This window comes from Somniosus microcephalus, chromosome 5, assembly GCF_052327205.1.
Source record: "Somniosus microcephalus isolate GS21.2 chromosome 5, FLI_Smic_1.0, whole genome shotgun sequence".
In the NCBI taxonomy this organism is placed as follows: Eukaryota; Metazoa; Chordata; class Chondrichthyes; order Squaliformes; family Somniosidae; genus Somniosus; species Somniosus microcephalus.
Genome location: NC_140991.1, coordinates 18,196,384 through 18,220,463, shown reverse-complemented (window position 1 = coordinate 18,220,463; position 24,080 = coordinate 18,196,384). Strand labels below are relative to the sequence as shown.

General features: G+C 48.8%; 1 protein-coding gene across 3 annotated transcripts in view; it reads right to left on the bottom strand.

The window, feature by feature from the left end:
- Positions 1-9,707: 9,707 nt before the first annotated feature.
- The window catches only part of vill (villin-like), a 198,020-nt gene continuing 183,647 nt past the window's right edge, over positions 9,708-24,080 (bottom strand). For all 3 annotated transcript variants that reach the window (XM_085987391.1, XM_085987390.1, XM_085987388.1), the window contains exons 17-20: positions 20,750-20,938; positions 19,248-19,322; positions 14,996-15,271; positions 9,708-13,608 (exon numbers count right to left, since the gene is read on the bottom strand). In XM_085987391.1, coding sequence (XP_085843517.1) covers positions 13,495-13,608; positions 14,996-15,271; positions 19,248-19,322; positions 20,750-20,938 — 654 coding nt within the window. In that variant the 3' untranslated portion in view covers positions 9,708-13,494. The remainder of the gene's footprint in view (positions 13,609-14,995; positions 15,272-19,247; positions 19,323-20,749; positions 20,939-24,080) is intronic.

The following is a 24,080-nucleotide window of genomic DNA, read 5'->3' as shown; positions in this document are numbered from 1 at the left end:
GCGTTTGTGGTACCTCTCCAGTGCTTTGAGGTGCCTGCTGTACATGGTCCATGTCTCTGAGGCATACAGCAGAGCAGGTATCACTGCTGCCCTGTAGACCATGAGCTTAGGGCCGGGTTTGAGGTCCTGGTCTTCAAGCACTCTCTTCCTCAGGCAACCGAAGGCTGCACTGGCACACTGAAGGCAGTGTTGGACTTCGTCATCGACGTCTGCCCTTTATATAGCGCCTTTAATGTAGTAAAACGTCCCAAGGTGCTTCACAGGTGCATTATAAAACAAAATTTGACACCGAGCCACATAAGGAGATATTTTAGGATTGGTGACCAAAAGCTTGGTCAAAGAGGTAGGTTTTAAGGAGTGTCTTAAAGGAGGAGAGAGAGGTAGAGAAGCGAAGAGGTTTAGGGAGGGAATTCCAGAGCTTAGGGCCTCGGCAACAGAAGGCACGACCACCAATGATGGAGCGATTAAAATCAGGGATGCAGAAGAGGTCAGAATTGGAGGATCGCAGAGATCTCGGAGGGTTGTGGGGCTGGTGGAGGTTACAGAGATAGGGAGGGGCGAGACCAAGGAGGAATTTGAAAACAAGGATGAGAATTTTAAAATCGAGGCGTCGCTTAACCGGGAGCCAATGTAGGTCAGCCCCACTGTAGGGGGTACAGCTGTGTAATAGGTATGTTATGGGACTAGTAAACCTGTAGGCCTGGAATAATAATCCAGAGAATGCGTGTTCAAATCCCACCACGGGCAGGTTGAGAATTTGAATTCAGTTTAAATTTTAAAAATCTGGAAATAGAAATCTGGTACCATTAAAAGTGACCATGAAGCTGTCGGATTGTTATAAAAACCCAACTGGTTCACTAATGTCCCATTAGGGAAGGCAACCTGCCGTCCTTACCCGGTCTGCCCGATATGTGACTCCAAAGCCACAGCAATGTGGTTGGATAAATGCTTGAAGGGAAATCATTTACAGGGCTTTGGGGAAAAGAGGAGGGGGAGTGGGACTAATTGGACAGCTCTTTCGAAGAGCGGGCACAGGCACAATGGGCCGAATGGCCTCCTTCTGTGCTGTATCGTTCCATGACTCTTGAGTGGCCTAGTAAGCCACTCAGTTTTTACTAGAGGTTCGAGAAGAAGGCCCATCACCACCTTCTCAGGGTAACTAGGATTGAACAATAAATACCGGCCTTGCCCACATCCCGAGAATGATTTTTTAAATCAAAAATGCAGGTCCATCAACCACCGGCCTTTAAGAGAAACTCCCAACCAGGCTAGGGCTTGTTTCCCAGAGCAGTGTCTTTATATATGGGCCAGGAGCGTGCTGTGGGCCGGAGCCTCACTGAGCTGGAGAAATTCAGCTTGTAGCTCACACAGGCACTTCCTGCTCCCTCGACCCTATTCCTACCAAACTGCTGACCACTCAACTTCCTTTTCTGGCTCTCATGTTAGCTGACATTGTTAACGTTCTCTCTCCTCGGGTACTGTCCCCCTCTCCCTCAAACCTGCCATCATCACCCCTCTCCTGAAAAAACCAACCCTTGACCCCTCCGTCCTTGCAAACTACCGCCCCATCTCCAACCTCCCTTTCCTCTCCAAAGTCCTTGAACGTGTTGTTGCCTCCCAAATCCGTCCCCACCTTTCCCAGAACTCCATGTTTGAATCCCTTCAATCAGGTTTTCACCCCTGCCACAGTACCGAAACGGCTCTCATCAAAGTCACAAATGACATCCTTTGTGACTGTGACAAAGCTAAAACTATCCTCCTTGTCCTTCTTGACTTGTCTCTAGCTTTTGACATGGTTGACCACTCCATCCTCCTCCAACGTCTCTCCACCGTCGTCCAGCTGGGTGGGACTGCACTCGCCTGGTTCCATTCTGATCTATCTAATCGTAGCCAGAGAATCACCTGCAACGGCTTCTCTTCCCGCTCCCGCATCGTTACCTCTGGTGTCCCCCAAGGATCTATCCTTGGCCCCTTCCTATTTCTCATCTACATGCTGCCCCTTGGTGACATCAGTTTCCACATGTACGCTGACAACACCCAGCTCTACCTCACCACCACTTCTCTCAACCTTTCCACGGTGTCTAAATTGTCAGAACACTTGTCCGACATCTAGTTCTGGATCAGCAGACATTTTCTCCAATAAAATATTGGGAAGACTGAAGCCATTGTTTTCAATCCCTGCCACAAATTCCGTTCTCTAGCCAGTGACTCCATCCCTCTCCCTAACATCCGTCTGAACCAGACTGCTCGCAAACTTGGTGTCATATTTGACCCTGAAATGAGCTTCTGACCACATATCCACGGCATAACTAAGACTGCCTATCTCCACCTCCATAACATCGCCCGTCTCCGCCCTTGGGTACTGTTGGGGGAGATGACTTATCAGGGGAAGGCACCAGCAGCCAGGTTCAGGGCACCATGACTGGCTCTGCTGCACAGAAGGGTGGGAAAAAGAGGGATAGGGCTATAGTGATAGGGGATTCAATTGTAAGGGGGATAGATAGGAGTTTCTGTGGCCGAGACCGAGACTCCAAGATGGTATGTTGCCTCCCTGGTGCAAGGGTCAAGGATGTCTCGGAGCGGGTGCAGAGCATTCTGAAGGGGGAGGGGGATCAGCCAGTTGTCGTGGTACATGTAGGTACCAACGATGTAGGTAAAAAGAGGGAGGAGGTCCTACAAGCTGAATTTAGGGAGTTAGGAGCTAAATTGAAAAGTAGGACCTCAAAGGTAGTAATCTCTGGATTGCTACCAGTGCCACGAGCTAATAAGTTTAGAGAGAGTAAGATAGATAAGCTAAATACGTGGCTTGAGCAGTGGTGCAAGGGAGAGGGATTTAAATTCTTGAGGCATTGGAACCAGTTCTTGGGGAGGAGTGACCTGTACCAAGGGGACGGTCTACACCTGAGCTGTGAGGGAGCCGATGTCCTCGGGGTAATATTTTCTAGGGCGGTTCGGGAGGATTTAAACTAATTTGGCAGGGGGATGGGAACCTAGATAGTGGAAAAGAGGGAAGTCATATGAAGTCAGAAATAGATGGTAGAAAGGTGAGAAGCAATAAGCAAAGGAGAGAAACACAAAGGGCCAAACTAATTCATAATGAGAGTGTGAAAAAAGCAAGCCTGAAGGCTTTGTATCTTAATGCTAGAAGCATTAGGAACAAGGTGGATGAATTAGTTGTGGAAATAGAGGTAAACAAGTATGATTTGATTGGGATTACAGAAACGTGGCTGCAGGGTGGGCAAGGCTGGGAACTTAACATCCAGGGATATACAATATTTAGGAAGGATCGGCAAAAAGGTAGGGGAGGTGGGGTAGCATTGCTGGTAAAGGAGGGGATTAATGCAATGGAAAGGAAGGATATTAACTCGGATGAAACGGAATCTGTATGGGTAGAAATGAGAAATAGCAAGGGGAGGAAAACGTTAGTGGGTGTGATATATAGGCCTCCAAATAGTAATATGGAGGTGAGGGAAGGCATAAAAAGGGAAATTAGAGAAGCGTGCGATAAGAGCACAGCTGTCATCATGGGTGACTTTAATTTACATATTGATTGGACTACCCAAATTAGTAAAAATTCTGAGGAGGAGGAATTCCTGGAATGTTTTCGGGACGGTTATCTGGACCAATATGTCGAGGAGCCGACTCGAGATCAGGCCATTTTAGACTGGGTATTGTGCAATGAGAAGGGACTTATCAACAATCTTCTTGTACGAGGCCCCTTGGGTCAGAGCGATCATAATATGATCGAGCTCTCAGTCGAGATGGAGAGTGAGGAAATTGAATCAGAGACTAAGGTCCAGAACTTAAATAAAGGGAATTACGAGGGTATGAGACGGGAATTGGGTAAGATTGATTGGGTGGTGTTTCTGGGGGGATTGACAGTGGATAGACAATGGCAAGCATTCAAAGATAGAATGGAAGAATTCCAGAACATGTTTATACCGGTTTGGCATAAAAATAAACCTAAAAAGGTGGCTCAACCGTGGATAACGAGGGAAATTAGGGACAGCATAAAATCAAAAAAAAGGGCATATCAACTGGCAAAAAAAAGCACCAGACCGGAAGATTGGGGGCAGTACAGGATACAGCAAAAGAGGACAAAGGGATTAATCAGGAAGGGGAAAATAGAATACGAAAGTAAACTTGCAGCAAACATAAAGACAGACTGCAAAAGCTTTTATCGGTATATCAGGAGGAAAAGACTGGTAAAATCCCAAGTCGGTCCCTTGCAGTCCGATTCGGGAGAATATATAATGGAGAATAAGGAAATGGCAGACCAATTAAACTCATACTTTGGTTCTGTATTCACAAAGGAGGACACAAATAACCTCCCAGGAATATCGGCAAACATAGGGACTAATGAGAGGGAGGAGCTGACAGAAATTAGTATCTCTAGGGATATGGTGTTGGGTAAGTTGAGGGGACTGAAGGCCGACAAATCCCCGGGGCCTGATAAACTACATCCTAGGGTACTTAAGGAGGTGGCCCTGGAGATAGCAGATGCTCTAAGGATCATCTTCCGGAACTCCATTGACTCGGGAACAGTACCCGTGGATTGGAGGGTAGCTAATGTTACCCCAATATTTAAAAAGGGGGGTAGAGAGAAAGCAGGGAATTATAGACCAGTAAGCCTTACATCGGTTGTGGGCAAAATGCTAGAGTCCATTATTAAGGATAAAATAGCGGAGCACTTGACAAATGGGGAAAGGATCGGACAGAGTCAACATGGATTTACAAAGGGTAAATCGTGTTTGACTAATCTGCTGGAATTTTTTGAGGAAGTAACTGGTAAAATAGATGGGGGAGAGCCAGTGGATGTGGTGTACCTTGACTTCCAGAAAGCCTTCGATAAGGTTCCACACAAAAGATTATCATGCAAAATTAAGGCTCATGGGATTGGGGGCAAAGTATTAACGTGGATAGAGAACTGGCTGGCGGATAGAAAACAGAGAGTTGGAATAAACGGCTCGTTTTCGGAGTGGCAGGCAGTGACCAGCGGGGTGCCGCAAGGATCTGTCCTGGGACCCCAGCTGTTCACAATATATATAAATGATCTGGATCAGGGAATTGGATGCAATATTGCCAAATTCGCTGACGACACTAAACTAGGAGGAGGGGTGGGCTCTGATGAGGATGTCAGGAGGCTACAGTGCGATTTGGACAGGTTGGGAGAATGGGCGGATACGTGGCAGATGCACTATAATGTGGATAAATGCGAGGTTATCCACTTTGGGGGTAAAAACAGGAGGGTAGATTATTATCTAAATGGCAATAGATTGGGAGATGGGGAAGTGCAGAGGGACCTGGGTGTTCTTGTGCACCAGTCACTGAAGGAGAGCATGCAGGTGCAACAGGCGATTAAGAAGGCAAATGGTATGTTGGCCTTCATATCAAGGGGGTTCGAGTATAGGAATAGGGATACCTTACTACAGCTGTACAAGGTGCTGGTGAGACCGCATCTGGAGTATTGTGTACAGTTTTGGTCGCCCCATCTGCGGAAGGATGTTCTTGCCATGGAGGGAGTGCAGCGGCGATTCACCAGGCTGATACCTGGAATGGCGGGAATGACCTACGAGGAGAGATTGAATAGTTTGGGCTTGTACTCACTGGAGTTTAGAAGATTGAGAGGGGATCTCATCGAAACATATAAAATTATGGCAGGCCTGGACAGGCTGAATTCAGAGAGAATGTTTCCAATGGCAGGGGAGCACAGAACCAGGGGCCACAGTCTAAAAATAGCGGGCAAATCATTTAAAACAGAGATGAGGAAGAATTTCTTCACTCAAAGAGTGGTGAGCCTGTGGAATTCCCTGCCACAGAGGGCTGTGAAGGCTAATTCAATAAATATTTTCAAGAGAGAATTGGATATATTTCTGAAGGCTAAGGGGATTAAGGGTTACGGAGAAAAGGCGGGGACGGGGTACTGAACTGGTAAGATCAGCTAAGATCTCAGAGGAAGATCAGCCATGATCTCATTGAATGGCGGAGCAGGCTCGAAGGGCCGAATGGCCTACTCCTGTTCCTATCTCTATGTTTTCTATGTTTGCCTCAGCTCATCTGCTGCCGAAACCCTCATCCATGCCTTTGTTACCTCTAGACTTGACTATTCCAACGCGCTCCTGGCTGGCCTCCCACATTCCACCCTACGTAAACTTGAGGTCATCCAAAACTCGGCTGCCCGTGTCCTAACTCACACCAAGTCCCGTTCACCCATCACCCCTGTGCTCGCTGACCTACATTGACTCCCGGTTAAGCAGCGCCTCGATTTCAAAATTCTCATCCTTGTTCTCAAATCCCTCCATGGCCTCGCCCCTCTCTATCTCTGTTATCTCCTTCAGCCCCACAACCCCCCCGAGATATCTGCGCTCCTCTATTTCTGGCCTCTTGAGCATCCCTGTTTATAATCGCTCAACCATTGGTGGCCGTGCCTTCTGTTGCCAAGGCCCTAAGCTCTGGAATTCCCTGCCTAAACCTCTCTGCCTCTCTTTCCTCCTTTAAGACGCTCCTTAAAACCTACCCCTTTGGCCAAGCTTTTGGTCACCTGCCCTAATTTCTCCTTATGTGGCTCGGTGTCAAAATGTTTGACTTATAACACTCCTGTGAAGCGCCTTGGGACATTTTACTACGCTAAAGGCGCTGTATAAATACAAGTTGTTGTTGTTGTTATGCTCCTGGCTAGTAACCCAGAGGTCAAACCCCCACCATGGTGAGTTGTGAAACCGAAATTAGTGTAAAATGGGGGTTCCTCAGGCCAACACTCGGGCAGCAAAATGGCCCCCTTATAAAATCAGTCGTGGCCCAGTCTGGCCTGATTTCTCGATCCACGCCCGCATACTCCAGACAGGCTGAGAACGTTTACCTTACAGATATATAAAGCTCTGGTTAGACCCTATCTGGAGCACGGTATTCAGCTCTGGGCACTGATGTGCCTCAATGAATCCGAGACTCGACGTTAACGGAACAAAGGCTTTTATTAACTCAGAAAGTAATACACATTGGAGAAGTGTCTCTCATCCAGAGATCTGCTGTACTGCTGTGAGACACGCTGGGGCTTGCTTAAGTAGGGGCCAGGTATGGGCAGAGCCCTACACACAATACAATACAGGTAAGGAAATGAAACTGAAACTAAACTAAACACAGGGAATACAGTGCCTGATGAATGGCATATTTCATCACAAGCACCACATCTCAGGAAGGGTAGGTTGACCTTGGAGGGGGTGCAGCGAAAATTCACCAGAATGATACCAGGGATGAAAGGGTTAAATTATGAGGACAGGTTGCATAGACTGGGCTTGTATTCCCTCGAGTATAGAAGATTAAAAGATGATCTAATTGAGGTGTTGAAGATGATTAAAGGAGTTGATCAGGTAGAGAGAGAGAGAGAGAAACTATTTCCTCTTGTGTGGAGGGGGTTGCGGGGTGGGTAGTTCAAAACAAGGGGGCATAACCTTAAAATTAGAGCCAGGCCGTTCAGGAAGCACTTCTCCACACAAAGGGTGGTGGAAATCTGGGACTCTCTCTCCCAAAAGCCTGGGGGTCAATTGAAAATCTCAAAACTAAGAATGATAGATATTTGTTGGGCAAGAGTATTGAGGGTTACGGAACCAAGGCGGGTGGATGGAGATATGACACAGACCAGCCATGACCTAACTGAATGGCGGAACAGGCTCGTGGGGCTGAATGGCCTCCTCCTGATCCTATGTTCCTAGAGGAAAGCACAACCCACCCCTTGGCCTCTCCCATGGCATTTACCCAGTCAGTATTGTTCTGTGGGCCCACGTAGTTCCCAATGGGATGTGGATTAAGACCGTCGAAAAGGATTTCACATACAGCCATTATAGCACAAACCACTTCCTTGTTCACAGGAGCTTTTGCGTCACATGGAATATCTGATCATCTCTGTCTATACTGAGTTCTTCATTACGAATATAGCACCTTTCACAACCTCAGGTGTGTAGTCACTCTGGTAATGTAGGCAACGTGGCAGCCAATTTGCGCACAGCAAGCTCACACAAACTGCAATGAGATCATCTCCAGATAATCGGTGTTTTAGTGATGTTAGTTGAGGGATAGGCATTGGCCAGGAAGCACTCCCCTGCTCTTCTTTGAAATAGTTCCACAGGATCTTTTACATCCACCTGAGAGGGCAGACGGGGCCTCATCCGAACGTCTCATCCGCAAGTCAGCACCTCTGACAGTGCAGCACTCCCTCAGCACTATACTGGGAGTGTCTGACTAGATTTTTGTGCTCAAGTCTCTGGAGTGGGACTTGGAACCCACAACCTTCTGAGTCAGGGGCAAGAGTGCTTCCCACTGAGCCACAGCTGACCGTCATTTTTGAAGGCAAGTTGATTCAAAGGGTAATTTTTTTTTTATTCGTTCATGGGATGTGGGTGTCACTGGCAAGGCCAGCATTTATTGCCCATCCCTAATTGCCCTTGAGAAGGTGATGGTGAGCCGCTGCCTTCTTGAACCGCTGCAGTCCGTGTGGTGAAGGTACTCCCACAGCGCTGTTAGGGAGGGAGTTCCAGGATTTTGAACCACCGACGATGAAGGATCGGCGATATACTTCCAGGTCAGGATGGTGTGTGACTTGGAGGGGAACTTGGAGGTGGTGGTGTTCCCATGCACCTGCTGCCCTTATCCTTCTAGGTGGTAGAGGTTGCGTGTTTGGGAGGTGCTGCTGAAGAAGCCTTGGTGAGTTGCTGCAGTGCATCTTGTAGATGTTATACACTGCAGCCACGGTATGCCGGTGGTGGAAGGAGTGAATGTTTAAGGTGGTGGATGGGGTGCCAATAAAGCAGGCTGCTTTGTCCTGGATGGTGTCGAGCTTCTTGAGTCTTGTTGGAGCTGCTCTCATCCAGGCAAGTGGAGAGTATTCCATCACACTCTTGACTTGTGCCTTGTAGATGGTGGAAAGGCTTTGGGGAGTCAGGAGGTGAGGCACTCACCGCAGAATACCTAGCCTCTGACCTGCTCTTGTTGCCACAGTATTTGTGGCTGGTCCAGTTAAGTTTCTGGTCAATGGTGACCCTCAGGATGTTGATAGTGGGGGATTTGGTGATGGTAATGCTGTTGAATGTCAAGGGGTGGTGGTTAGACTCTTGCTTGTTGGAGATAGTCATTGCCTGACACTAGTGTGGTGCAAATGTTACCTGCCACTTATCAGCCCAAGCCTGAATGTCGCCCAGTTCTTGTTGCATCTGGGCACGGACTGCTTCATTATCTGAGGAGTTGCGAATGGAACTGAACAAAGATAATTTGTTTTTGGTGGCTGGAGGGAAGACTGTTGGCCGGGACACTGAATTTCCTGCTCTTCTTCAAATGATGCTGTGGGATCTTTAACATCCACCTGAACCATCAAAACAGAAAGACACACCTCAGTTTAACATCTTATCCCAAGGACGGCTCCTCTGGCGGTATAGCACTGAAGTATCTGCCTAGATTATGTGTGCAAGTGCTGGAGTGGGGCTCAAACCCATATCCTGATTCAGAGAGGTGGGAGTGTGACCTCATGAGCCAAGCTGAGGGCCGGGCGGGGGGGGGGGGGTGGGTGGGAGTGGGACTAATTGGAGAGCTCTTTCAAAGAGCCGGCACGGGCATGATGGGCCGAATGGCCTCCTTCTGTGCTGTTACATTCTACGATATAGAAAGAATAAAGAGAAATCCCGTTCGGGTAGCACAAAAAAAATCAATGCAACAAACACTTCGAGCATTAATTGTTTTAATAATATTATTACATGAAACTAGTTCTGTACTAGTATCACCTCATCAGATCAGTCGAGAGGGAGAGGAGGAGAAAGCAGAGAGTCCCAGCGATCAATAGGTAAGATATTATTCATCTCCCCTATTTTACAAAGCAAAAACTGTGGAAAACTCCCTCTGAGGAACCCCATCCAATCGCACTAACAGAACCGGAATATACAACACCACTTCCCCTCACCTGCCCCCCTGCCCCGCACCCCAACATCAACCCGGCCAACTCCTGAGCTCAGCTAAGGATAAATGTGGCACTCGAAGACTGCCTTGTACTGCGATGGAACCTTGACCTCAGTTGACTCGTCGATAACTTGGCAGCTCTGACTGGGCGGTGTGGTTTTGTCTCTGGGGGTTGCTAATGCCCCAGGCTTGGCCTGGAACCACCGAGAATCGAAGTTTAATCTCTCAGACACTGCAGTGAGCAACATCCAGGGGAAAAGTCACCGGGGCTTTAAACAAAATTGTGAGGTTCTTTTCATTACAAGCGGCTACAATTGGCTGTGAAGCGCTTCGGGACATCCTGGGCCATGAAAGGCGCTATAAGAATGCAAGTCTTTCTTTGTATAAATGAAAGTCTTTCTTTAATTATAAAAATACTGGAGATGTTGGCAGGGGGGGGGGGGTGGCGGTGGGAACAAGCAATGTTCCCTGTGAGCTGCACTATGTTCTGCGCGGCCTGTTTCTTTTAATGCGTGGTCCCTTTAGATTTCTGCGCATGCGCGGTATTTACAATGTAAAAGTTGGTGAGCAGCCTGCATGGGACCTTTCGGATCACTGTGCAGCCACACACGCGTGCACCTTAACAAGAACATTGGGCAGGGGGGGGGGGATAACTGTTTTGCTGACAGTCAAGATTAATTCAATCAGGTAACAAAGAGTCTGTTCCTTCCCAATTTGCCGTGGGAAAGCTGTGGTACCTGGAGGATGGACCAATGGTGGTAGCATGGGGGGTGCGAGTGTGGGGGGCGTGAGTGTGGGGGACACGAGTGTGGGGGGTTGGCAACCCCATCTGTCAAATGGTGGAGTTTGTTGGGATGAAGCATGTTTCTAATATTATAAATATATCAAGAAGTAAATTGCTTTGGGCGCTGGAGACATTCTGGCCGATGAGGGATTAGCCTTGGACCAGGTAGTCCAGTTCTGTTCATTGGGTTCTCCAAAAGGTAAACTGGATGCCAAAGGGGGGGGGGTAATTTTAACCCAACTCACCCAGTGGGAAACTGACGGATCAGATCAGCCGCCTGCTTTACACAGATCAAATCAGGCGAGCGTCTCAAACGGTTGGTGGAACTGATTGTGTCAGTGCCTCACCGAGCCAGTTAGGTTAAAATTACACCTCCCTAAGAAAAGTCTATTCTTTAAACCCTACTTACTTCTGTCCAGCATGACATGGAGAGGTTTGAAATGTTCACTAAAGCTATATCATGGACAAAGGTGTAGAGTACCGCCTTCTTTGAAGAATGCAAAACGTCACATAATGTCACACATCACATAACGTCACATGTCGTGTCACGTAACGCCAGACAATGTCAAGTCACATAACATCACATAACGTTAGATGATGTCACATAACATCACGCAACCCCCATTTCATCTATTCCCTCTCATGAGTACCACTCTGCACTCACACTGGAAATCTACCTAGCCTAATAGATGTTGCATGTCCTTCTGAGCTCCCGTAATAATAATTAACATAGGTGGGTGAGGGAAGTGGGACTTCCTCTACCTAATACATGTAACAGTGTTCTCATAAGAATTTGATCTGGGGGCTACTTCTAAGGAAATGATAAAACATATTCAAAAAGATGAGGGATGTGGGTGTCGCTGGCAAGGCTGGCATTTATTGCCCATCCCTAGTTGCCCTTGAGAAGGTGGTGGTGAGCCGCCTTCTTGAACCGCTGCAGTCCGTGTGGTGAAGGTACTCCCACAGTGCTGTTAGGGAGGGAGTTCCAGGATTTTGACCCAGCGACAGTGAAGGAATGGCGATATACTTCCAGGTCAGGATGGTGTGTGACTTGGAGGGGAAGTTGGAGGTGATAGGTACATAGGAACAGGAGTAGGCCATTCAGCTACTTGAGCTATTCAATGAGATCATGGCTGACCTGTATCCTATCTGATCTGATGGTGTTCCCATGCACCCGCTGCCCTTGTCCTTCTGGGTGACGAAAGGAATCCTTGCCCTGTAGTTATAGACGCAAGCCAGCATCCTGCCTCCTCGAACCTGCCCCTCCCCTTCCTTTCCCAACACCCCCTCCGCCCCCCTCTAATCCATCCTGGAAACTTGTCAAAATGAAACAACCCGAATAAACCCCACCCTTGTCTGAGAGACGCCTCCTTTGCTTCTTGTACGAGCAGGTGATCATAGAATAGTACAGCACAGAAGGAGGCCATTCGGCCCATCGAGTCTGCGCGCTCGCCCGTTCTACTTTACATTTCCGAATATATCAGCTTCCAAAGAGCTACAATTTAAAAAGTAAAAAGGTGAAAACAAAAAATACGAAAGGAAGAAGTTCTTATTCGGAGAGCAGCGAGAAACAAAAACTAGCAAACAAGGTGAAATTGATGACCTCAAGCATTGCTGCTTGTGAGCTGCTATTGATTACTTTTTGGAATAAAGGCCCGTGAGGAACCAGTTTGGCTGCTTGCAAGCAGAAAGCACGTAGCTTGACATCTCTTCTACTGGATTATTTTGGCCACTGTATCCAAACCCCCTCCAATTTGCTCTCTCCCTTCCCTCCAGAGCATTGACCTGTCGCTGGGGTCAGAGTTCCACGGGTTGGTTGGCGCGGTGACAGCTGCCCTTCTGGTGCCTCACCCCGCGGCCGGCCATTTAATCACAGGTGAGGCCTCGGCGTCAAAGTGCCAACGGTCTAGTTGACTGTGGAGTGCGTCGCCATTGAGCCCCGACAAGGTCCCCCCCCCGCACATTCCGCACTTTCACCGGGCATCACTGGACAATGGACGGGAGCGGGATCCCTTTCCTTACGTTTCCACACCCCAACCCCCCCCACTTCAAAAAGCTAGAGGCGCTCTGCTGAGGCCAAGTCCAGCGCCACCTGAACTTGGAATAACAACAGAAAACGCTGGAAAAACTCAGCAGACAACATCCGTGGAGAGAGAAACAAAGTCAACGTTTCAGGTCGAAACCCTTCATCAGAACTGAGAAAAAAACAGGAAATGAAACAGATTGAAAGGCCACCTGAACTTGGCCCGCTTGGCTCAGTCCGACCCTGAGCAGTGCAGACGCATGTCCCCCGGGGAACAGTCCTGTAATGGTGACTGTACTCGGATACCAGCGGATCAGACAACCAGCGGCAGCACTAACGGCAGGATCATTTGGCAAACAGATATCCCCCCACCCTCCCCACCCATTCCACCTGAGGTGGAGCAGGATTGCCGGGAACTCGCAATGGCAAGACGCATCTCTTGATAAGAGGACATCACTCGTCGCAAGCTTTTCATTGTGGGAAATCCAACAGAACCTGCTCGTGGTGAAAGCTCTCTTGCGAAAAAAAATGTACAGACTATTCTACTATTGACCTTTTAAAATCTGTGGCGTTACACCAACCAAAGAGCTTAAGATTAAAAAAAAAAGAAAAAAAAATATATATATATCCTGACTTCTATTTTCTAATTGCTCTCCCCCCTGCCCCCCCATCCTCCGCAAAGAGGCTAGAGTCTCGGCGGTTAGAACTGAAGATGTGAACAGCAGAGGCAGAAAGTCCGGAAACCCCTTCAGAAAAGGTTGTTCTGTTTCTTCAAGATCACTTGCCGCCAGGCTGGGGCTTTGTCAAACGCCTGGCGTGTCATCCCGAAAATGTCCGCAAAGTCCTCGTCCGTCAGATAGTCCTGCAGGAGGAATCGAACAACGTGCTTATTCAAGATAAGTAACGAGAACATAAAATGTAGGAGGAATCTATCGGGCAGTGCACCTTGAAGGAAGGTAGGGAGTGCATCAGTAAATCCCTTCCTCCCACATCCATCGCCTCCCCCACCCCACCCCACCCCCATCCTTCCTAAAGCTCGGTTCATAGGATCATCAGAAGGAGGCCATTCCACTCACCGTGCCTGTGTCAGTTATGCCCACTCCTCCTGCTAATTATTCCCTTTCAAGTATTTATCCATTTCCCCTTTTGAAAGTTACTATTGAATCTGCTTCCACCGCCCTTTCAGGCAGCGCATTCCAGACCATAACAACTCGCTGCATAAAAAAATTCTCCTCATCTCCCCCTCTGGTTCTTTTGCCAATCACCTTACATCTGTGTCCTCTGGTTACCGACCCTTCTAACACTGGAAACAGTTTATCCTTAGTTACTCCATCAAAACCCCTCATAATTTTGAACACCTCGATTAAATCTTCCCTTAACCTTCTCTGTTCTAAGGCGAACAATCCCAGCTTCTCCAGTCTCCCCACGTAACTGAAGTCCCTCATCCCTGGTACCATTCTAGTAAATCCCTTCATGCTCCCTCTCCCAAGGCTTTGACATCCTTCCTAAAGTGTGGAGCCCAGAATTGGACACAATACTCCAGCTGGGGCCTAACTAGTGTTTTATAAAGGGTTAGCAGAACTTCCTCACTTTTGTAGTCTATGCCTCTATTAATAAAGCGTATGCTTTTTTTTTAACAGCCTTCTCAACTTGTCATGCCACCTTCAAAGGTTTGGCTACATAGAAACATAGAAGATAGGAGCAGGAGTAGGCCATTCGGTCCTTCGAGCCTGCTCCGCCATTCAATGAGATCAAGGCTGATCATTCAAATTCAGTAGCCGGTCCCTGCTTTCTCCCCATACCCCTTGATCCCTTTAGCCTTAAGAAATATATCCAACTCCTTCTTGAATATATTTAATGTATTGGCCTCCACCGCCCTCTGTGGTAGAGAATTCCACAGGTTCACCACTCTCTGGGTGAAGAAATTCCTCCTCATCTCAGTCCTAAATGGCCTACCCCTTATCCTTAGACTGTGACCCCTGGTTCTGGACTCCCCGACCATCGGGAACATCCTTCCTGCATCTAGTCTGTCCAGTCTTGTCAGAATTTTATAGGTTTCAATGAGATCCCCTCTCATTCTTCTAAACTCCAGTGAGTATAAGCCCAATCGACCCAATCTCTCCTCATACGTCATTCCTGCCATCCCAGGTATCAGCCTGGTGAATCTTCGCTGAACTCCTTCCATGGCGTAGAACCCCGGTTCACTCTGTTCCTGCACCCCCTTTAAAATTGTATGGTTTAGTTCTCACCTCCTTTTTCCCAGCGTCCACACCGTCGGGCAGCTCATCCGGTGTTTTGTTCATCAGCACCTCCCGTGGGTAACATGCCTTGCCGTTGACGATTGCGGGAACTGCGGAGGAGGGGGAAGCTGGGCTCGTGCCTCCAGTCTGAGGGGTGTCCAGCGTGTGACCCCCAGACATATGGGGGGTGGGGGTGGGGGATGGGTCAGCGGAGGCCGAGGCAGATAAAGAGGAAGAGGCAGAGGTTGTGCTTCCCTTTTTGTTTAGATCTGTGTCGTTGAGGTTCTGAAAGAGTTCACGTGAAAAGGAACACATCGTTATAAAGCATTAAGATTTTCCTTTTATTGAAAATATAAATAAATTTTAAGAGCAAATCATGATCTGGAGCACTGCGAGGGTGACAGGGCCTTTCCCACCTGCCTCCTCTTCAGCCTCAACATAGTTTCTGCTCCAAGTGGAGTCCATTCACGGGCTTCCCAGTTTTGGGATGCTGGCTGGACTGTAATTCAAGGTAGTGTATTTTTTTCTTCTCTCTCTCTCTCCCTCCTTACCCCGCTCTCGTCATCTCCCTCTCTCTCCCTCTGTCCTCTCTCATCTTCTCTCTCCCTCTCTCCCTCCCCTTCCCTCCTCCTTTTTTTATTCGTTCTTGGGAGCTGGGCGTCGCTGGCAAGGCCGACATTTATTGCCCATCAGAAGGTGGTGGTGAGCCGCCTTCTTGAACCACTGCAGTCCGTGTGGTGAAGGTACTCCCACAGTGCTGTTAGGAAGGGAGTTCCAGGATTTTGACCCAGCGACTATGAAGGAACGGCGATTATAGTTACAAGTCAGGATGGTGTGTGACTTGGAGGGGAACTTGGAGGTGGTGGTGTTCCCATGTGCCTGATGCCCTTGTCCTTCTAGCTGGAAGAGGTGGAAGAGGTCGCGGGTTTGGGAGGTGCTGCCGAAGAAGCCTTGGTGAGTTGCTGCAGTGCATCTTGTAGATGGTACACACTGCAGCCACGGTGCGCCGGTGGTGGAGGGAGTGAATGTTTAAGGTGGTGGATGGGGTGCCAATCAAGCGGGCTGCTTTGTTCTGGATGGTGTCGAACTTCTTGGACTCTTGCATGTTGGAGATAGTCATTGCCTGGCACTTCTGTGGCGCGAATGTTACCTGCCACTTATCAGCCCAAGCCTGAACGTCGTCCAGGTCTTGTTGCATGCAGGCATGGACTGCTTCATTATCTGAGGAGTTGCAAATGGCACTGAACACCGTGCAATCATCAGCGAACATCTCCACTTCTGCCCTTATGTTGGAGGGAAGGTCATTGATGAAGCAGCTGAAGATCGTTGGGCCTAAGACACTGTACTGAGGAACTCCTGCAGCGATGTCCTGGGGCTGAGATGATTGACCTCAAACAACTACAACCATCTTCCTTTGTGCTAGGTATGACTCCAGCCAGTGGAGAGTTTTCCCCCTGATTCCCATTGACTTCAATTTTACTAGGGCTCCTTGATGCCACACTCGGTCAAGTGCTGCCTTGAAGTCAAGAGCAGTCACTCTCACCTCACCTCTGGAATTCAGCTCCTTTGTCCATGTTTGGACCAAGGCTGTAATGAGGTTGGGAGCCGAGTGGACCTGCCGGAACCCAAACTGGGCATCAGTGAGCAGGTTATTGGTGAGTAAGTGCCGCTTGATAGCACTGTCGATTATACCTTCCATCACTTTGCTAATGATTGAGAGTAGACTGATGGGGCGGTAATTGGCCGGACTAGATTTGTCCTGCTTTTTGTGGACAGGACATACCTGGGCAGTTTTCCACATTGTCGGGTAGATGCCAGTGTTTTGGCTGTACTGGAACAGCTTGGCTAGAGGCGCGGCTAGTTCTGGAGCACAAGTCTTCAGCACGATAGCCGGGATGTTGTCGGGGCCGATAGCCTTTGCTGTATCCAATGCGCTCAGCCGTTTCTTGATATCACATGGAGTGAATCGAATTGGCTGAAGACTGGCTTCTGTGATGGTGGGGATCTCAGGAGGAGGCCGAGATGGATCATCCACTCAGCACTTCTGGCTGAAGATGGTTGCAAATGCTTCAGCCTTGTCTTTTGCACTCACGTGCTGGGCTCCACCATCATTGAGGATCGGCATATTCATAGAGCCTCCTCCTCCTGTTAGTTGTTTAATTGTCCACCACCATTCACGGCTGGATGTGGCAGGACTGCAGAGCTTTAATCTGATCCATTGATTGTGGGATCGCTTAGCTCTGTCTATAACATGCTGCTTCCACTGTTTAGCATGCATGTCGTCCTGTGTTGCAGCTTCCCCAGGTTGGCACCTCATTTTTAGGTACGCCTGATGCTGCTCCTGGCATGCTCTTCCGCATCCCTCATTAAACCAGGGTTGGTCCCCTGGCTTGATGGTAATGGTAGAGTGAGGGATATGTCAGGCCATGAGGTCACGGATTGTGGTGGAATACAATTCTGCTGCTGCTGATGGCCCACAACACCTCATGGATGCCCAATTTTGAGCTGCTAGATCTGTTCTGAATCTATCCCATTTAGCACGGTGGTAGTGCCACACAACACGATGGAGGGTGACCTCAGTGTGAAGGCGGGACTTCGCCTCCACAAGGACTGTGCGGTGGTCACTCCTACCAATACTGTCATGAACAGATGCATCTGCAACAGGTAGATTGGTGAGGACGAGGGCAAGTAGGTTTTTCCCTCGTGTTGGTTCTCTCACCACCTGTCGCAGGCCCAGACTGGCAGCTATGTCCTTCAGAACTCAGCCAGCTCGGTCAGTACTGGTGCTGCCGTGCCACTCTTGGTGATGAACATTGAAGTCCCCCACCCAGAGGGTGCCCTTGCTACTCTCAGTGCTTCTTCCAAGTGGTGTTCAACATGGAGGAGTACTGATTCATCAGCTGAGGGAAGGCAGTAGGTGGTAATCAGCAAGAGGTTTCCTTGCCCATGCTTGACCTGAAGCCATGAGACTTCATGGGGTCCGGAGTCAATGCTGAGGACTCCCAGGGCCACTCCTTCCTGACTGTATACCACTGTGCCGCTGGTGGGTCTGCCCTGCCGGTGGGACAGGACATACCCAGGGATGATAATGAAGGAATCTGGGATATTGGCTAAAAGGTATGATCCTGTGAGTATGACTATGTCAGGTTGTTGCTTGATTAGACTGTGGGACAACTCTCCCAATTTTGGTACAATTCCCCAGATGTTAGTGAGGAGGACTTTGCAGGGTCGACTGGGCTGGGTGTGCCGTTGTTGTGTGTGAAGTCAGTGCCTAGGTCGATCCTGGGTGGTCCATCTGGTGTTATTATTATTGTTTTCCGTAGCGGTTGTTTACAACTGAGTGACTCGCTGGGCCATTTCAGAGGGCAGTTAAGAGTCAACCACATTGCTGTGGGTCTGGAGTCACATATAGGCCAGACCGGGTAAGGGCAGCAGATTTCCTTCTCTAAAGGACATTAGTGAACCAGATGTCAACAATCTGGTAATTTCATGGTCACCATTACTCTTTCTCTCACTCTCCCTGCCCCCCACCCTCCTCCAACCCCCCACTTCCTCTTTTCCTCCATCTCGCCCTCTCCCGCTTCCCTCCCTTGCTCACTCTCCCTCCCCCTCAGAGAAACTCAGAGAGGAGGGCATGATGAGTTGAGGTGCCGGTTGAAATCACTGAGGATCAGAAGTCGCTCGGTGTAGAGGCTGAGGGAGGAAAGCAGTGAAGATATTTCAGTGAGAAACATGGGGTGGGATTTGGGGGCGGGGGAGAATGAGGATTTTAAAAGGAGAGGCGAGAGGGGCGGATCAAGGTCACGTGCTCAAAGGAGAAGAAGGTGCCAGAGGAGTAGGGGAACAGACCAAGGTGAGGTTTGCTGATGAGGGCCACTCCGCCACCACGGCGGTTTGGGTGGGACAGCTGGTAATTAGGCGGGGAGGTTTCAGTAAGAGGCAAGTTGTCATCACCCAGCGAGTCAAGCTTCGGTCAAGACCATGATGTCAATGCAAATATCCGCAATAAGCTCCTGGATGGCAAGGGCCTTGTTCGCAAGTTCTAGCTACGCCTTCCCTTACACCTCAAACTCTAGCCCCTCCCACGCATCCTCGTGATTTGCAGAGAAACCCGGACAGAAGGGGAAATACCTTTACTGAGGGGGGAGTCGCACTTTGTGTGCTGAGCGGCTGTTCAATGTGCGTTACTTTGAAACTGAAACGGAATGAGGAAGTTAACTGGTAGGAAAGCATCATCAATAAAATGACTGCCGGTACTCACCACAGAGATCTCTGTGATCGCGGAAACATCTCCCAGGTTACCTTTCATCTCATCGTAGCCACCTCTGCTGCCAGGCTAAAGACCAGGAGAGAGGCAAGGTTATCTTCAAGTGATCCATTCGTGTCTAAATCAAGGCCGATCTCCTGCTCTGACTTTTAGCTGATGGGGTTGGGCGGAGTGGGGTAAGTGGAACCTCCGATGGGGTTGAGTTGACCCCAAGGGGCAATGCCCGGTGAAGGAAGAGGAAGGGTTGCTCTGATGCACCTCCTAGGGGTCATCTCTGGCACAGCATCAACACCAGCTTGGGCGGATGAAGCCTGTTCACCCTCTCACCCACAGATGGCGCAAGAGGAGCACCACCATTGTTGGCAAGCCTGCCGACACGAACTGGGTTTCACACACACAAAGACTGGCCTCTGGGCAAGATCATTGAAAGAGGCAGTGCCCGTGGAGATGTGCCACGTTTAACATGATGTGTCAAGTGATGCAAGGAAGAATGAGGAGAAGCAATATAAAGTAAATGGCACAATTTTAAAAGGGGTGCAGGAACAGGGAGTGTACGTACACAAGTCTTTGAAGGTGGCTGGACAAGTTGATACGGCTGTTGAAAAGCATACAGGATCCTGGGCTTTACAAATAGAGGCATGGAGTACAAAAGCAAGGAAGTTATGCTAAACCTACATAAAACACTAGTTCAGCCCCAGCTGGAGCATTGTGTCCAATTCTGGGCACCGCACTTTAGGAAGGATGTCAAGGCCTTGGAGAGGGTGCAGAGATTTACCAGAATGGTACCAGGGATGAGGGACTTCAGTTACGTGGAGAGACTGGAGAAGTTGGGATTGTTCTCCTTAGAGCAGAGAAGGTTAAGGGGAGATTTAATAGAGGTGTTCAAAATTATGAAGTGTTTTGACAGAGCAACTAAGGAGAAACTGTTTCCACTGGCAGGAGGGTCGGTAACCAGAGGACACAGATTTAAGGCAATTAGCAAAAGAACCAGAGGGGGAGATGAGGAGAATTATTTTTACGCAGCGAGTTGTTGTGATCTGGAATGCGCTGCCTGAAAGGGCGGTGGAAGCAGATTCAATAGTAACTTTCAAAAGGGAATTGGAGAAATACTTGAAGGGGAGAAATTTGCAGGGCTATGGGGGAAGAGCAGGGGGGAGTGGGACTAATTGGACAGCTCTTTCAAAGAGCCGGCACAGGCACGATGGGCCGAATGGCCTCCTTCTGTGCTGTAAGATCCGATGAACTTGAGTCAGTGCCTTTAGGGGCGGTGGGGAGGGAAAAATAAATGAACTTTAACACCTCTCAAAAAAATTCACAGCTGATTGGTAGCTTCCCCCCCCCCCCCCAGTTCTATTTGAGAACGCTCAATGCAATGAGTTTCACAGGCTACAATATCTTTAAAATGAGGGGGCGGGAGGGAGGATATATTTTCAAAAATTGCTCAGTGTTCAAAGGGCTAATGACGGAAGGCTCTCCGTAAGATACGCCCGACTTACGCTCCATTTGTGTGAATCCCAGGCGTTGAACCACCCAGTGAAGGTCAGGGGCTCGGAGCCTTGGTTCACTTTGATGATTGGTGTGTCCAAGTCCCGTCCAGCTGGGTGGGTCTGAAGGTACTCCGACGCTGATGCGATGGACTCCTTCTTCTCATAATCGTTGGCCGATCGGCCCACCCACAGAAACACCTGTGGGAAAAAAAAACATGAGAAATGAGAAAGATCTAAACCTTCAGCCCTTAGCCCACCAGCAATTGCGGGGGGGGGGGGGGGTGGGGGTCGAGGCAACCCAGATTAAAGCCATGTGGGACCTTTATGAAACATAGAAACATAGAAGATAGGAGCAGGAGTAGGCCATTCGGCCCCTCGAGCCTGCTCCGCCATTCAATGCGATCATGGCTGATCATCCAAATTCAGTACCCTGTCCCTGCTTTCTCCCCATATCCCTTGATTCCATTAACCTTAAGAAATATATCTAACTCCTTCTTGAATATATTTAATGAATTCACAGAATCACAGAAACCCCACAGTGCAGATAGAGGCCATTTCAGCCCATCGAGCCTGCACCGACACATATCCCACCCGATCCCCGTAACCCCACGTATTTAATCCCCCTGACACTAAGGGTCAATTTATCATAGCCAATCAACCTAACCCGCACATCTTTGGACTGTGGGAGGAAACCGGAGCACCCGGAGAAAACCCACGCAAACACGGGGAGAATGTGCAAACTCCACACAGTCACCCGAGGCTGGATTCGAACCCGGGTCCCTGGCGCTGTGAGGCAACAGTGCTAACCACTATGCCGCCGTGCATAGGCAACTAGGGGGCATAGGCAAAGATCCCCCGTAATTTTTTTGGGTGCGCAGCCCCTTTAAGGTGCTGCGTAGCCCATTCACAGTTTCGCGCATGCGTGTAATTTACCATTTAGAAAGCCGGACCCGGGCTGCGCGGCTCCGGCAGAGAGTAGCCACAAAGCTTAGAGGGAAAGTTGGTCATAATCTCTGATTAAGGGGTCGGCCATTTAGGACTGAGCTGAGGAGAAATTTCTTCACACAGAGGGTGGTGAATCTTTGGAATTCTCTACCCCAGAGGGCTGTGGAGGCTCAGTCATAAGAACATAAGAAATAGGAGCAGGAATAGGCCACTTGGCCTCTCGAGCCTGCTCCGCCATTCAATAAGATTGACGTAAGAAAACTACTCGGCACTTGGTCTAAGCGTTAAACAAGGCTTTAATCAGATCGATAGCAAAATACTGCAGATGTTGGAAATCCGAAATAACAACAGAAAATGCTGGAAAAACTCAGCAAGTCAGGCAACATCCGTGGAGAGAAATTTGAGTTGACGTTTCGGGTTTGACCCTTCTTAACGTCAACTCAAATTTCTCTCCACGGATGTTGCCTGACTTGCTGAGTTTTTCCAGCATTTTCTGTTGTTATTAAGGCTTTAATCAACTGTTTTTCAACATGGAGGTCTAGTTGTGTCCTTCACTAGTTCCTGTTAAGAATGTCCTACACAAGCTGCGCCCGTGCCCGAGTATTTATACTCTCCCTGGACAGCGCCACCAGCAGGCCACCCAGTATTATTTCATAAGTTATTTTCACATGAATGACAAGATTCATGTCACAGATCATGGCTGAACTTGGGCTCAAAGCCACTTCCCTGCCTGCTCCCCATAACCCTTCACTCCCTTATCTTGCAAAAATCTGTCTATCTCCACCTTAAATGTATTTAATGACCCAGCCTCCACAGCTCTCTGGGGCAGAGAATTCCACAGATTTACGACCCTCTGAGGGAAGAAATTCCTCCTCATCTCAGTTCTAAAAGGGCGACCCTTTATTCTGAAACTGTGCCCCCGAGTTCTAGATTTCCCCACGAGGGGAAACATCCTCTCTGCATCCACCTTGTCGAGCCCCCTCAGTATCTTATATGTTTCAATAAGATCCCCTCTCATTCTTCTAAATTCCAATGAGTATCGGCCCAACCTGCTCAACCTTTCCTCATAAGACAACCCCCTCATCTCAGGAATCAACCTCGTGAATCGTCTCTGAACTGCCTCCAATGTAAGTATATCCTTCCTTAAATAAGGAGACCAAAACTGTACGCAGTACTCGAGTCGTTGAGTATATTCAAGACTGAGATCGATAGAATTTTTGGGCACGAAGGGAATCAAGGGATATGGAGATAGTGCAGGAATGTGGAGTTGATGAGTTCAGCCATGATGTTATTGAATGGCAGAGCAGGCTCGAGGGGTCGTGTGGTCTACTCCTGCTCCCATTTTGTTCTTAACTACTGGCGCTGTAAACAGCCCCTGGCAGAGGCACTAGCACCAAATCTCTAGCCAAGAGAAGGCTGAGAGGTGACCTGATAGAGGTCTTCAAGATTATGTAGACATAGAGAAGACGTTTCCACTGGTGGACGAGACCAGAACTAAGTGCCATAAATATAAGACAGTCGCTAATAAATCCAATAGGGAATTCAGGAGAAACCCCTTTACCCAGAGAGTGGTGAGAATGTGGAACTCGCTACCACAGGGAGTGGTTGAGGCGAATAGCGTAGATGCATTTAAGGGGAAGCTAGATAAGTACACGAGGGAGAAAAGAACAGAAGGTTATGTCGATAGAGTTAGATGAAGTAGGGTGGGAGGAGGCTCGTGTGGAGCATTAACACTGGCGTGGAACAGTTGGGCAGAATTGTAATTGTTCAGGCCACGGGTGTGATGAGCACTTCTGAGAGGTGCAATAATGAAGAAAAACAGGTAAATGCGAGTCTTTCTATTATCACCTTAATTTCAATCTCCAAAAACTGACGGAGGCACCTAGCTCATTGTATAATGACTCAGTGCCAATTTATTCTTTAATTGTATTACATTCGCTGGGCTGTAAATTAAAGGAAAAACCCAAGATTAAAAAAGTGGCTGAAACTAAAAATAAAGGCTCCAACCACGGTTCACTGAGTAAATACCCCAGCTGGTGTGGAACGAAGCCACACAGAGCAGGAAGGTCTCAGAGTTGGCGCTTGCTGTGTAGCACCAGAAACACCAATGACTTCAGCCACAGTGATGATAAGGTGCTCCCTTGTGTAAGGAAGGGATCAATCAGTCAGCTCATGGCCACTATGCAGTGATCCCACTTCTACATGCCTATCTGGTCGGACAGGCCAAGGTTTGGTTGGAAGCCCACCATGACCAACTTTCCTACCAACACTCACTGTGCCGGCGCAGGTAGTTGGAGAAGGTCCACATGTGGTGGAACAGAGTGCCGGCTTGAGTCATCGCCTTCAAGGGAAGAGGGCAGAAAATGGAGAAGCTGGGCAGGTGGGCAGGGGAAAG